Genomic DNA, 16,461 nt, shown 5'->3' with positions numbered 1-16,461 from the left:
CCCTATTTATTTCCTGCACTTCAAATTCTGAAGGTAATATATAAGGATTTAGTCCTCATACACTGACAACTCCTCACTCCCATCCCTAGAATACTGAAATTAACTAAAATTTTAAAAAATTAACTGAAATTAACATAAATACATTAAAGGTATACCTACATTATTAAAAGTGTAATTTCAAGGAAAGTTTAAACTATGACAGTATTAACGTGTATCATTCAGTGAGTTGTGTACTCTGCTTTCTGTTTAATGTTTACAGACTTTCATAAATAGAGACGAGAACTGTGAAGACAGTGGCTCAGTTCTGCTATTTGTGCAGATGGACACTATCTTGCTTGATTTCTCAGCACAGTTTGATTAACACAGTAACAGTACATATGAAGCCATTTCTCAGTATTTCTCTGTGGTTCTTTGTAAACAAATTAAGAGGATTACGATCCTTTATGAAAACAATTTTTGCTTTTTTTTTTTTAATGTTTATTTATTTTCGAGAGAGAGACAGAGACAGCGCACGAGCAAGGAAGGGGCAGAGAGAGAGAGAGAAACAGAATCTGAAGGAGGCTCCAGGCCTGAGCTGTCAGCACAGGGCCAGACACAGGGCTCAAACTCACAAACAGAGAGATCATGACCTGAGCTGAAGTGGGACACCTAACTGACTGAGCCACCCAGGTGCTTCAGTAATTTTTGCTTTTCTAAATTGGGGTTATTTTTACCTGTTTGGTTTTGTTTTTTTAGAAATAAAAATAAAATTTTAAAATCCCAAGGATATCTAATAGAAAAAAATTTTGATTATAAGAAAGATAAATAGCCTAAATACTTTGCCCATAGAAATTAAAAATAAACAATTCTAAGTGCAATGCTACAGTATTTGCATGAGTATAAATACCCTCTGAAATTCCAACGCACTTTTGTAATAATATCATGAGTTACCAAAATCTAAGTAATGTTCTAAAATAACAGAAATATTTTTTAGCTGAATTCTGTGGGCTTAAGGTAATAACCTGTTCCCTTTTGGATGAAAAATTTGGATATTTTCATATTAAAACTTAAGAACTTAGGGAAGTTTGGAATAATTTTTTCTCCCCTTCACTGCATATAATGTTCCTCCTCTTGGTCAAGAGATAATTTCAAGATGTACTATGAACCCGGAAGAGAAAAAGACCTCTAATAAGCAAAAACGGACACAACATGCATGTATTTTACTTTCGGAAAGGGAGAGCAGCTGTCAGGTCAGGTCATTATTTCTGAGATAAGTAGCAGTTTAAAGAAGGACATAGTGGGGCGCCTGGGTGGCGCAGTCGGTTAAGCGTCCGACTTCAGCCAGGTCACGATCTCGCGGTCCGTGAGTTCGAGCCCCGCGTCAGGCTCTGGGTCAGGCTTTGGGCTGATGGCTCAGAGCCTGGAGCCTGCTTCTGATTCTGTGTCTCCCTCTCTCTCTGCCCCTCCCCCGTTCATGCTCTGTCTCTCTCTGTCCCCAAAAAAATAAAAATAAACGTTGGAAAAAAAAAAAAAAAAAAAAGAAGGACATAGTAATGAGAATGACAGATAACAGTAAAAGACAAGACTAAGTTTAGGGGAAAACCAGTTACATACAGCAACAAAGCTTCAAACACACCAAAAGAGCACACTTGACTGTTTCTATGAACTAAAATTATGAACGGTTCTATGAACTGCCTCTATGACTTTTTATGAACAAGAAAAGCAAGAAGATGATTTGCTTTCTTGAAGTTTCAGAAGACTGAGCCAAGTGCCTTCATTTCGGTATGATTTCAATCAAAACTGGTTATATAAAAGTGTTTGTAAAATACTTAAAATATATTGCTTAAAGTGGTTTACTTCATTTATTTGAAAAACCCATTACATGGTACACCATACTTCACAATGATGCTAACTATAGTTAAAATTATAACCATATCACTATTTTGACAGGCTCTTTGAAATCACAAGGATTTATGAATATTAATTAAAGCTATCTAATCAAGTGCTGAGAGTCTATATAAAAGGCAGAGAGGGGAATCCCACTGTCTTATCATTAGCCTAGTACCTGAATTCTCTTCTATTAGAAAAACAAAAACAAAAAGCCTTGGAAGTATACAATAAGAATCTAGTTCATGGAAGAAAAATTCCTTCTGCAGGGAAAGAAAATCATCAAAACACTTTCTTCTCAAGAGTTAATTAGTACATACATTTTTAATTTCCACTGGAATTTTATGCCGTTCCATCATTTAATTTGACATTTATTTCTTATAATTCTTAGAAATTACATAAACTATAAATTGTTTTCATGGCAATCATTTCTCCATGATCCAAATATCTATGATCCAGATTTCACTGATTACTAAAAATGTTTGAATGGATAATCATTGGAAAATAATTACTGGTTGCTGTTTAACTGCAAGACAATAGATCAACTTATAGGTCCAACATATCAACTTATAGATCCAACCTAATGTCTTTTAATACAGTAAGTGATTACACCAAAACTAACTCTTTCTAAAGTTATGTGAAACAGCATCAAATGTAAATTACCCACCACAACACTGAGACAAATATCCTGTATTATCTAATCAAAAGCACAATAAAACTTAACTAAAGGGGCTGATACCAAAACTAAAAAGGAATAACATATGGCATTTAATATCTGGATATACTTCATTTTGCAATTCATCTTACTGTAGTCAGTTAGAATTGGATTTATACAGCAGCCTCAAAAGGTGCCCTTGAATTTTGTTTGTGCACAGATATACTTTTATGTATGCAAGACAAAGCAAGCTAAAAGGTCTATCTTAAAAAACAAGGCCTGAAATCTAATCTTATCACTAGTGGTGGTTTTTGTCTTGGATTCTTTTATTTTCTTATCTTTTTTGTTTAAGAAAAGAAGAAACTAGGTCACCAAAAACCCTAAGGAGGTGAGGAAGAAGTAAGGCTGGATATTAGGATAATAGTGGGTCAAAGGGTAACCAAAGTAAGAGAAGGGAGAACATGAAGGTAAAAGTCCACTCAAAATAGTCTCTACCATAGAATTTGTCTACACACGCCCAATTTCTGGCTTAAAACTTAGAAAAATAAAGGTATGGTAGAGATTATCCAGAGGAAGAAGCTCAAAACTTCCAGTGCTATCAGATTTTTTGACACAGCATCCCACAGTTGGAAAGAATGAGTCAGTTCTCCTATTTGTGAAAAAAACACTATTTAAAATTAAAGTGGCACTAACCACACTAGTGCCAGGGTTAAGGTCCTGAAATACCATTTCTCACTAAAAGAAAGTAGTGCTTCTTGGACAAATGGTTGATTCCGGATCGAGGACAGGAAATGGACATAATGAGCCCTGAATATCTTATCACTGCAGACAACGAGGAAGCTACAGGTCACGTTGTCCCTGAAGGGACTTCCACTGACGAAAGACGGGGGGACACTTTGAATTTCAGCAACAGTAACTGCAATGGATTAAAATCCATCAAGTATGGGGCGCCTGGTGGCTCAGTTGGTTAAGTGTCCAACTCTTGGTTTCAGTTCAGGTCATGATGTCATGGCTTGTGAGTTCAAGCCCCACATCGGGCTCTGCACTGACGGTGTAGAGCCTGCTTGGGATTCTCTCTCTTCCTGTCTCTCTCTGTCCCTCCCACGTGTGCTCTCTCTAAAAAATAAATAAACTTTAAAAAATAAAATAAAATCCATCAAATATGCTTAAATGCATTAGCTCATAATGGCACTTAAAAAAAAAGAAAGAATTGCTCCCCTTTGGAGAAAAATAGGGAACTAATTCATTCTCTTGAAAATGTGTAAATAAAGGGGAAGAATCCAGCATTTATCCTGTTTTATTTTATAAAGTGTACCACTGGGTAATCGAACAAAAGATGAGGGAGGTGATTCTCTACAAAAACATCCCAACTAATAAATGAAAACAAAATGATGTATTTAGAAATTCACCATTTTGCAACATCCAATGAATTAACAGAAATAAGCACTAACCATCAACAGCTGCTAATATCAGAAAAAAGAGACGCAACTAGACACGAAGTGACTAATACAGTCTTGCCAAACACCACCTATAACAATTCCTATGGGATCAAAACTGAGCCCGTCAGTCTCTGGATCCAGTTACCCATTTGCAGACAATATGGAGGGCAAAAGGAGATCTAGAATTGCACCTTGTGTAAGCTGTCAGCAAAATCCAGGCTGTGAAAAACTATAAACAGCTTGAGTTCTTCAACGGGAAAAAGAAAAGAAAAGGGATAGAGAAACTAATGTAAAGATTAAAAATGACAACTCCTGGGGCACCTGGGTGGCTCAGTCAGTTGAACGTCTGACTTTGGCTCAGGTCATGATCTCACGGTTCATGAGTTCGAGCCCATCAGGCTCACTGCCGTCAGTGCAGAGCCTGCTTTGGATCCTATGTCCTCCTCTCTCTCTACCCTTCTCCCACTTGTGCTCCCTCAAAAAAAAATAAACATTAAAAATAATAATAAAAGTAACAACTCCTATAAAAACTATTTTTTTAATTGGCAAGACTAACCCTAGAGTGTCTAGCAATGCACATTTAAGTTATTACTATAAAAGTCAGGATAAGGGTTACTTATGGGGAAAGGCAGCTATGACTGGGATGGAACACTAGGAAGGGAGTGTGGCACAGTTCTTTTTCTTAAGCTGACTGGTGATTACAAAGGTGTCTGCCTTAAGCCATACACCTGTTTTTCACTGATGCTTTTTTTTTTTTTTTGCAGTAAAAACATTTTTTAAAATTTTTTTGATGTTTTTATTTATTTCTGAGACAGAGAGAGACAGAGCCTGAGCAGGGGAGGGGCAGAGAGAGAGGGAGACACAGAATCTGAAGCAGGCTCCAGGCTCTAAGCTGCCAGCACAGAGCCCGACGCGGGGCTCAAACTCACGGACCGTGAGATCATGACCCGAGCTAAAGTCAGACGCCCAACCGACTGAGCCACCCAGGTGCCCCTAGTAAAAACATTTTTTAATAGCAGGTCACCAGGACACCTGAATGTTGCAAACACCTAACAAAGATTTGGTATGTTCCCCATTCTCTAGACTCATACAGTGAAAAAAGAGGTTAAAAAAAAAGTTAGTGTCCATTATTTCCTCCCAATCCACTTCCTCTCCTAAGGGAACCACCTAATACCACATTTCAAGCCCAACACATTCACTTTTCTGGGAGTTGGAAATTCTAAGAAATAGACTATAAGGTACCCAAACCTGTTCCTCTCCAGGTCTTCTCCACTCCCAAGTTGCTCAAACACAAAACCTAAGGGCCAGAATTGACAATCTCTTCCTCAATCCCCACATCTAGTCTATCAGTAAGTCCTTCATTTCCAACTCCAAAATATAATTTAAATCTATCCACACTTCTCCCCATCTCCACTGACTCCACCACCTAACCATGAACTATTCCAACAGATTCCTAACTTGTTTTCCTGCTTTTATTCTTAACCCTCTACAATCTATTCTACCCAAACCAACCAGAATGATTGCTTTTAAAAGCATAAACTGCTTAAAATTCTGCTTAAAACCCTTTAATGACAGCCCACTGCACTCTTACATCCAAATTCCTTTCCATGGCCTGCATCATTGACTCTCTGCCCATTTCTCTGACCTCATCTCCAACCACTTTCTCCCATTTTACAATCCAGCCACAGTGGCCTCATTTCAATTCCTCCCACACACTAAACTCTTTGCCACCTCCAGGCCTTCTCACAGCTTTCCCTCTGCCTGGAATACTCTTTCCAGCTACTCACGAGGATAACTTCTCACAACCCATGTCACAGCTTTAGTATCACCTTTTCAGAGAAGCCCTGTCCAACCGTCCTATATAAAACAGGTTCCACCATTCTTCTCTATCAATACGAGCTATTTCTCTCCTTCACAGCTCAAGCTCCAACTGGAGTGTATGTTCTATGAGGTCAAAGATTTCAACTGCTACATTTAACAATGCACCCAATATGTAGCATTTGAAAGGCAGTTAATTAATAATTACTAATATATGAATAAATGAGCAATTGAATGAACTCAAGGCTGACAGCCAATTTCTGTCATGAGCAATGATCAATGAGTAAAGAAGGCCAGTTTTTAGAAAGAAATAGGAGAATGGGGGAACTCAGCAGACTCAGGAGAGATCACCTGGCTCCAGAGAGAAAGAGTCAGGGAAATTAAATGCGTATTACCTTTAACTTATGCTTTCCTCAAATATGTAAAAGGTCTACCTAAATTACAAAAATAATTTTAACTTGCATTCTCCAACTACAGGACTCTAGGTCCGATGGTCTCACAAAATCAAAAATCCTGAAAATGAAAAATGATCTGGACAGACAGTAGTAACATTCTGTATTCTGAATATAGAAACTATCTCATCTTTGGAATCACATATGCTCAACAATTTCCCATTTTCTAAGTGTGAGAGTGTGTGTGTGTATACCAAGATACTAATATTTATATCAAGATATCCGCAACTATCTGAAAATGTTACTCTATTTGACCTCTTTACTAAGGTGTCTGGTATTATGTAAAATTTATAAACTAATTCAGAACCCACTATACTATCACATCTCTACCTATATTAATTATCAGCAATATGAACTGTTTTCTGCAATTCTCACTTTGCTATGAAGTCATTTTGTAAGTTATGTCCTTTAAGATACTTTTAAGAAGTTCAAGGTAATCTGTACCTTATTATTCGTGGCATGCAAACAATGAATTTATTTTTAATATTTATATATGTCTATTTACATACTTATTTGTATCTATTCAACTTTAGATTCTGTGGAAAAACCAGTTGTAATGAGACATTTCAAATATAGAATCTGTTCTAAGATTCTAAGAATTGAAGAGCTAAGAATTGAAATTAGAATAATCCTAAAATATGAGGCAATTCAAATAAGATCTCAACAAAAAGGAAACTTGGATCAAACAAAAAAGAAAGTTTCTATGAGATAGTATAAATTTTTCCTTCACAGAAAAACTAAAGACCTTTGTTATTTAGGAAGGGGAGAACTAGTAGGAAGTCAGAAATTGAGGCAATCATAATTATAGCTTTGCACGGGGTCATTCTACACCAGGAGGCAAATGAGCCTTTGCCTGATAGCAACCTTTATGTATTACATATTCTTTTGTGAACTCTGCCAGACATCATAGACCACAGTTTTCCATTTTCCCATACTTCAATTGGGACCTATATAAAATGTTCAAAATACTGTGACTTTTAAATCACAGCTTCCTTTCTCCCTATCACCACTATCCTTTTTAGATTCTTAAAGAATATCTCTATTGTGTATATAGGTAGTTACCCCAGTCTGGATTCCTCTGGCAATGCCATCATAGAGCTTTTAAGTATGAGGATGGAGTCTAAAATGAGATAAGTTTCTTGACTGTCACTACAACATACGCCAGCAATGTTTTTTCAAACTGCAGATCACAACCCATTAGAAGGTCATGAAAATAATTTGGTGGACCATGACTAGCAGTTTTTCAATGAAACAGAACAGAAAGTAGAAAAATACCAAAAACATCCTACATAGTACGTTGTATGAAACTTCTGTTTTAATTTGATATGTATGTGGGCCTGTCCTGGGTTTCCCCATCAATTATTTTTTTTAATTTTTTGAGAGCCACTAATATATGATGGCCTGAAGTGACGGTACCTTTAGTTGAACACAGACTTCTTTGAAACCAGAAAAATAAAATTCAAAGCACTTCCCCCCACCTCTACAATCCAGAATCTAGAAGTACTCAATTTAAACCTTTTATGATTTTTTTAAATTAAAGTATTTATTTTGAGAGAGAAAGAAAGACATAGCATGTGAGCTGGGGAGGGGCAGAGAGAAAGAGAGAATTCCAAGCAGGCTCTGCTGTCAGCACAGAGCAGATATAGGGTTCAAACTCCCAAACCATGAGAACCTGAGCTGAAACCAGGAGTCGGACGCTTAACCGACTGAGCCACCCAGGTACCCCTAAGCCTTTTGTTATTAAACCTCTACTGATACACACTTCTAGAATGAGCATTTAGATGACTTAAGAAAAACAAATTTCAACCCAGCTATGTTTAATATATGTTTACCTTTTTCTTTACATTTCTAATTCTTCTGTTCTAATATATGCTATCTCTCAGCCCCTTAAAGAACAAAGGATAAATTAGCCAAAGACTGAGTTTATCTCCTGTCTTATGGTGCAACTGAAGTTTGCTCACCAGGACCAGCTCCAGATGTTACCGTTCCCTCTTTAGGAAGGAAGAGCCAATTGACTGGTCCCATCTACAGGACTTAAGTCAATTAGAAAGGAGTTGGTGCCATCCCCAATTAACTGAGAAAAGCCAAAGGGAGGACAGATACACTTAGGGACCCTGTCATTAAAGAGATGCTCCTGTTTGTTTCTTTTCTTTCCCTCTGAACTACTCAGAACCTCCTCCCCTAGCTTGCCTCTAAAGTTGGGAGCTCCCCGCAGGGCCTACTTGAGGCTATTGGCCTTTGTTTTTTTTTCATAGAGGTCATCTTCTCAAAGAGAACTCTAGCTCCCCACCTTAGTGAATCTCTACTATAATAAGCACAGAAGAATTTTACTTTGTAACATTCCAAGGGTGCATGAATCAGTAATACAGACATAAAATGAAGCCCATAACTCTTGTCATTGCAATGTCTTCATGATTTTTGTCATACCCTAGTATCTACTTAACTGATTTGTTGATTTGTCCCACACAATTCAATCCCAAGAGTTGATAGTTCCTGCTGTCTGTTTATCTGCATTCCCAATTTCTGGTCTAAGGTCAGGGCTACTGATGCTACAGACTGATTGATATTGGCTTCTCATGCTGAGGAATCTATGAATACCTTATACTTTACCCTCCTGTATCACCATTCTTTTTTTTTTTTTAATGTTCATTTATATTTGAGAAAGCACAAGCAGGGAGGGACAGAGAGAAGGGGACAGAGGATCCGAAGCGGGTTCCATGCTGACAGCAGCTAGCCCACGTGGGGCTTGAACTCACGAACCCACGAGATCATGACCTGAGCTAAAGTCAGACGCTCAACTCACTGAGCCACCCAGGTGCTCCACCATCTTTTACTTTCACTTTTTCATTCCCTACTAATTTATCTTCTGACTGATATTCCATTTATTCATAGCAACACTTTCCCTTATGAAATAATGGTTTCCTTACCTTCACTTTTCATTGAATGCACTGTATAACCCTCATATTTTACCTTGAGTCTTCAACTTTACTTCCCCCAACTACCTTTACACACTATAAAAAAAAAAAAGAAAAAAAACTGCCAAAGAATCCAACCATAGCTTAAATCAAAGAACTCTCCTTATCCGTCTTGAAAGTAAATTTCAGTAGCTTACTCTCTTATTAGCCTTCCAGTGTTTTCACTGTCCCACACCAACTTTTCCTCCAAATATACCTTAACCAATGCATTTTACGTTTTAAATAACTATTAATTCTATCATCTAACTGAGGAACAAGCCCTGTCTGATACAGTATATCTCTCCAGCAATTAATTCTGTCCGCTCTTTAACAACTATATAGGTGGTATATATGACTACCTATCCTCAAGCAACCAGAGTTTTCATGCTACCCACCACCTGTCTTTCATAGAGGCCGACCTCCTCTTTTATGAACGTTCTACTTGGTGAAGAGCCCATGTTCTGATCATTTCCTTTCCTATCTATCAAAACTTATCTACTGTGTGGTCATTTTTCTTTCATCTAGCAGTTCCCCTACAGAGAAATCTGAGAAACTCAACTTACCAAAGAGCTAATAATTAATAACCATTTGATGGACTTCCTTCCCAGAGGAACTTCATTTTAATAAGGACTTATAAAGACCTCTGTGACAGACCTTTTAAGGAAACCTGGGGAATCTAAAAGCTATTCTGATACCTTAAGTCGGGGACCATAGGTGACCACATCTATTGCCTATATTTAACACAGCCTGGTTGGTGAGACCAAATCAATGAAGTGAGGTAAGAGGGGCCTTCCAGATCCTCTAGTCATGATTCTCAGATCTGGCTGCACAGTGGAATCTCCAATTCCCAGAGGAAAAGGATGATACCAAAGAGCAAAGGCAGGCCTAACACCCAGGCCTAACACTAGGTCAGATATATATTAACAACACGCTAAAAATATAAAGACATGTATGGGAATAAGAAATAGCCAATTCAAGACAGTGACTACCCTTTGGGGGAGAGGGAGGGAATGCAACTGAGAAGAGACATACTTAGGGAGCTTCAACTATATTTGTAATATTTTACTTCTAAAGCTGGATAATGTGACACATAAGTACTTATTAAATTAGCTTTTGAATATCTAAAATTTTGTAATTAAAAAAGTACAATATGAAGATAGCACACACTCAAAGGGATATAATATTAGGAATACACAGAAATACTCTAGGCTAGAAAGCACTCAAAAAAGATACTTTATGAAGCAGGCCTTGAAGGAAGAATAAAACATAGATTACTAGCAAAAACTAACATAAACTTCTATAAAGGAAAAGCATGAGCAAAGGCAAAGTTGGGAGTACCCATAGCCTACAACCTAAATAAAAGACAAAAGGGAAACTTTAGAACAGATTCATTTTGGACAAGAGTAACAAAGCCTGGGGATTAAGTCTGAGACCAAGGGATAAGAGTCTTGGGTACTAAGTAGACTAATGTGCCCCAATCCAAAAAAAAAAAGGAAAAGCATGGGGGAAGTGATGTTTTAACAAAACAAATCAGAAGCCGTGTGCAGGATGAACTAAAGTAAACAGACTCCTATGGGTCATTAGGAGGTTCTGTAGGGCAGCAAAAGGGCAGTGGTAAAGCACTGAGAACCAGGTCCTAGTGCCCTATCTCTACTCCCAACAGAGCCTTTCTACTGCTAAAAATTTTTGAAAACTACTGCACTAAAGTACCTAGTTGGAAGGCACTGCTGTAAATCATGTATGACTGTCATAAAACCCAGGAATGGGGTACGAATATCAAAAATGAAAAAGGGAAAAGAAGATGAATCCAGACTTTTTGGTGGAGAATTCAACAGGACCTAGGGACAAACTAGATGGAATAACAAAACAGTGGATCTGCATGAAAAAATCAAAAATACCAACCAAATAGCAGCTGTTGGTCATCCAGACTTGAACACCAGCAATATACATGTGAGCATGTCAAAGTGTTTGAGCCACCCAAGGGAGAAAAGCAAAGTGACATTCCTACAGAGATCAGGAAAAGAACAAGCCAAGGACCCACAAGACTGTACCCAGAAATGACCACCACATCATGGAAGGCTAAGCAAGCAAGCGAGTTTTAAGAAAGAGGTATCACTATACACAGTGAGAGGATGCGCAGCCCCGTACAGCCAATCAGACTCAGCATTCTGGCATTCCTCCCCCTGACCAGATTATTTGACCTGACTTTCGATTAATAAGGAAAAAATAAACTAGCAACATTTAACATCATCAAACACATTGCGAAGCACTGGGCTAAGAAAGTACTTTACACACGCCCTCATTTAATCCTCACAACACACTTTACAGATGAAGAAATTAAACGTAGAACAAGCATAGTAAATTACAGAGCCAAGATCTCTGTTTCTTAGGACAATAAAATAAAGGAATGTGTATATAAAGTTCCTGGCAAATAAAAGGACTTTAATGGCAGCTATATTTTATTATTAGAAGGTAATGATCAACAGGGAGAAAAAACTCACTGTCAGTAATCCCTGTCACGGCCTTCCGTGTGGCAAACTCTTTTGGTGTCCTCAGCTATAAAACAGGATCAATGCCTGTAATCCAAACTATTTAATAGGGTTGCAATGATGATATTGTGAAAATGCAAATGCTACGAAAAAATTTTAAGCCATATTCGAATATATGGGATTAATGTCACATATCTTGCTCTTCAGAAATGCCTTCCTGGATCAACACAAGTCTCTCTGAAGAGAGCTAAAAATAAGCCTGTTAGATGTGCAAGCACCACTTTGCAAAGTATAAATGACCATGGAATGGTTACATACACCACCACCGTCTCCCCCTGACCCCTCTAGGTTTTCTAATGCCCCTACAAGGCCAGGGGTTCCCTTACACCTATAATGAAACTTTGAGCACTCAGAGCTAATGAATAGAGAGAACCTCTACTTCAATTTGGACTTAAGTTGGCCCTCGGGCATTATGTCACAGGTGCCCCCCTTCCCATTTTTTTTCTATGGTATTAAAACTGGGTGTCTAGTCAACACTAGAATTCAATACTTTACAAAATGCCAGATAAGAATCTATCAAGGGCTCTGTGTGATAGCAGGTCTCTTTTGGAAACCCCTCCACAACCCCCCTTTCTTCACCTGAACAGATGGTTTCCAGGCCTTAAGGCTCACATGTCTAGTTACCCAATTCACAACAGCTCACAAAGTTCCTACCTTTTCAATTATTCCATGTTCCTGAATATATCACCTTTCATCTAAAGATCGCTAAGTATCAAAACCCAAGAACTCCTTAATCTTCACAACAGCACTATCTGGGAGAGAGATTAGTACATTTTATAAATTAAAAATGAAAGACCTAGGTTAAATGTTTTAAACAACATCAGTTAATTGACACTGATTCATCCTTGGGGGGAAAAATACCCACTATGAACTTATATCAATGGACAGCCTTGATTTAGCTAGATCATTTCAAATATTAGTTTAAAAGTATCGACTGTGTACTCTTACTCTTCCAATACATTAAACATGAAATATAAACTAACAGTAAATACCAAAGCATCACTATTTTTATATGCTAGAAGAAATACAAAAAAACTATAGGAGGGAGGGGTTCTAATTTAAGATTCCCACTGCCTTGCATCCATAAATACTTTTGAACTTGACGGCGATAGGGAGAAGAACACCTGTCAGGGCAGTATATCCACAAGTTTTACAGACTGTGTAGCTATTAATATTGAATTCCTTAAACTGTAAATAAATAACCCGCCTTCTCAAATAAAAGGCAGTATTATGAAAAACATTTGACAAGAACGCCTACATAGCTGTAAGCTGCCTAATTAATTTCCTAGTTTTACGTCGCGGGGCTTCGTGAACTTGCCGGGAGGGAAAAGTCCTCCCGGCCCAGGAGTCCGGCCACGGGGAGCCCGGCGCTGCCCAGCGACTTTCCACGCCGCCAGGCCCCGTGGCCGCGGGAGAGGCGAGGCTCGGCCTCCCCTCGGGCCCCGTCGGCGTGTGGACAGACGCGGCCCGGCACTCAGACCTGCCTCCGACTCCCGACGGGCCTGGTCTGGGCCCCGCAGTCGCGAAGGGGGTCGCGGTCCGGCCTGGCCTAGCCGCCCCCGCCCGCGGCCGCCGCCTCCCTCCTTCTCCCGGTTCCCCACGTTCGTTACCTCTTGGGCGCTGGCGGCTGCTCCATGGCGGCGGGGGACAGAAGGAGGGATCTGGTGGGCGGTGAAGGACGGAGGGAGGCGAGGAGCCGGGGCACCGGCCGGCCGAGCCCCGGGAAACACAGGGGAAACTCCAGGAACTCGGACCAACTTTCCCGTAACTCCTCGGCGGATCCCCCTCCCGCTCGCGAGTGCGGCTCCTCCCGGCGCGCCCCGCCCCTCGGCCGCCGGCCGCGGTCCTGGGAGAGTGGGTGGAGCCAGACGCGGCCCAGGCATGGTGGGCGGAGCCAGGCCCTGGTCGGCGAGCGGAGTCGGGGGCGGAGGGACGCGCGGGCCACATGGCTGGGAGGAGGGGGAAAAGCGCGGGGACTGGAAGAGCTAGAGGCTAAGGCCTAGTAGCGACTCAGAACCCGTCTTTTCTGGCCATGGGCACGTTCCTTTGAGCCGGCCAAGAGCTGCCGCTGCACACTTGCCTTCATTGCGTTTGCCCCAAACCGATTTGACTCATTTATCTGGATTTCTCAGGGACACATCCCAAGCATCTTGTGCAGCCTTTTGAAGTGTTACTAACTGCCCACGCTTCCTTCTAGTTGTTTATAATTATTGGCTATGTTTTCCCGCAGCCATATGACATTTGTAGCTACAGCAGTAGGGATTCTTTCTGGAAATTCTTGTTTGATGTTGATTGTAGACAAGCTCGTCGCTACATTTCACTATAATTACGTCTAATTACAAAGAAAATAATTACTGTAGTGAGATCTCTCAGTGCACCAATTTCAGTGCGTTGTGGTCTTGCCAGCTATTCACTTGGGTAACCTGGAAAACCTATCACAAATTAGGGTGCATAGAAAAGTATTCAAGAAACGTTTGTTTTCTTCCTTGTCATGGGCCCTCTCCCCTACCTGTTCCCAAGGCCCTTACCTCATCATAATTTGATCCCTTCATTCATTGTTTGTATACCATCTAACCTTGAATTCCATATGTAAATATCTTTCTTAGGGCCATATCCAGGTGCTATGTAACGAGTTTCCTTGCTTTCCTTAGAAATTATCAAGATTTAGAGTCATAGAGTCTTTTTGAAGATTAGAATGAAGTCTATGAAGAGAATGTTAAATAAAGGAACTTGATGAACATTAATCCAAATTAAACATGTCTACTTGCAGTTTTCCTCTTTTTTGCATTAACTTTTGATATGTAACAAACTTACATGATTTATGTTCAAACCATTATATTCCCCCTTAAATTTAGTTATGTTCATTGACTATTCATTGTTCACACCTAAAGTCAAATTCTGCAAACAAGAGAGATCACAAAATTTTATACTCATTTGCATTATTAAAGATCTATAGTCTAATACAGAAGTAACAAGACAACAAAATCTAAATTGTTACAATGTAAAATCTAGGAAGAACCTTTGAAATTATTTCATTCTATCCCTCATTCTGATCCTCACTTCCATGCCCTAGTCACATCTTCTTATATTTCATCAGAAATATCTCTTTCAGAGAATGTCATGTCATCCTCTTAAAAAAATTGTCGTATTTTGAAATGGGATCAGTTGTCATACTTTCAAATGGACTCTGAATTGTTACCAATCTTTATCTCCAGAAAGCCTTTCCCAGTCAAATCACCAGCACCACCACTCCTCCCACTCTCTCTGACATTTATGTTGTGAAAGAGATGTCTCTCTTGTATGTACCCATAACACACCACGCTGGCTCTTGTATGATGCTTATTGCACTGAATTGAAGTTGTTTATTTGACTATCATCCCAACCAAGTGAGTCTGCTGAGAATCACACTATGTCTTTACTCTATCTTTTGCATAGCAAGTACCTTGGATATAGTAAGGTTGGATAGCCAGATTCACGCCATTCTTTTCCATTCCTTTCCCTACAGGTTCATCTGTATGGCTGATATCATTGGACTCTAGGCTCTCTGGCTTACAATTGGGTCTGATGATCGGGAGATGCAGCAGGAGATTATCTGAGGGAGAAAGGAGAAAGGCTATTTATGGGAGATGCAGCAGGAGATTATCTGAGGGAGAAAGGAGAAAGGCTATTTATTCTCCTGGTTCCCTTCCTGTAAGGTCACCTGGGGCCCAGCTCTCCTTTGTTCCCTTCATCCCATTTGGGCCTATAAGTAGTGATTGCTCTGCTATTCCCTGGGTTTCTCCTCTATTCCCTATGTTCCCTTAGACCTCAACCCTCCTCAAATGTTCTTAATTTGAGTTCCTGTTAGAACCCTGACTGAGATACCCATAAAAAAGTTTTGTGAAAGGAAGAGGAATAATATCTGAAAATAAATCTCTGAGGCCTTCCCTCGATCTGAAAAGGGCTAAAAGTTGTTGTGTGACTCTAACAAGATCAGACACTTGGCCTACAATATCTCATTACACCCTTAAAACTACCTTGTTAGATAGTTATACCCACGTTAAAAGGGAAGAAACTGAGGCTCAAAGGGGTGAAGGGAGCTACCCCAGGCCAAGTAGAAAGTCTGCATTCTAACCCAAGCCTTCCTAACTCCAAAGCCAAGCTTTAACCCACTTTAAGTCAGTCAACAAATATTTACTGAGCCCTTATGTATATCAGACACTGATCTAGGAGCTGGGGATACCTCAACGACAAAAGTAAACAGACAATAATTCCTGTCCTCATGAGGTTTACATTCTGGTTGGGGAAACATAATAAAATAAATCAATACTATTAGGCGTTGAAAATTGGTAAGGAAGAAAAGTAAAATGGGAAAGAGGGATATAACATGGAGGGGAAGTGACAAAATTTAGATTGATTGGCTGGGGAAGGCCTCAGCAAAAGGATGAGTGAGGAAGTCAGGGGAGCATCGTGCAGACTGCAAAGGGAAGAGAACCAGGAAGCCCAGGAAGCAGTAAGTGGTAAGGCCTGGGAGGCCAGCCTGCCTGGTGTGTTGTGTTACAAAGTAAAAAGAATTGTTTTTCTCCTGAATTACTCAGAAAACAAAACAAAACAAAGCAAGACAAAATGCCTCAAGTTTCCATTTTAATTTGTCTGTGGAAAGCCAATCTGAAGATTACAAGAAGGAAAGCATAAAAATTATCATTCAATCTGCCAATAAAAGGCAGCAGCCTTTATGAACAATGGAAA

The 16,461-nt window shown here is 39.6% G+C and overlaps 1 protein-coding gene across 2 annotated transcripts in view; it reads right to left on the bottom strand.

The window, feature by feature from the left end:
* The window catches only part of STK3 (serine/threonine kinase 3), a 285,816-nt gene extending 272,208 nt beyond the window's left edge, over window positions 1-13,608 (bottom strand). For both annotated transcript variants that reach the window (XM_045454103.1, XM_045454104.1), the window contains exon 1: window positions 13,344-13,608. In XM_045454103.1, the coding sequence (XP_045310059.1) occupies window positions 13,344-13,369 (26 nt within the window). In that variant the 5' untranslated portion in view covers window positions 13,370-13,608. The remainder of the gene's footprint in view (window positions 1-13,343) is intronic.
* Window positions 13,609-16,461: the final 2,853 nt, after the last annotated feature.

This window comes from Leopardus geoffroyi, chromosome C3 (assembly GCF_018350155.1).
Source record: "Leopardus geoffroyi isolate Oge1 chromosome C3, O.geoffroyi_Oge1_pat1.0, whole genome shotgun sequence".
NCBI classification, from domain to species: domain Eukaryota; kingdom Metazoa; phylum Chordata; class Mammalia; order Carnivora; family Felidae; genus Leopardus; species Leopardus geoffroyi.
The sequence above is the reverse complement of the archived record's forward strand: the minus strand, read 5'-3'. Positions and strand labels throughout refer to the sequence as shown.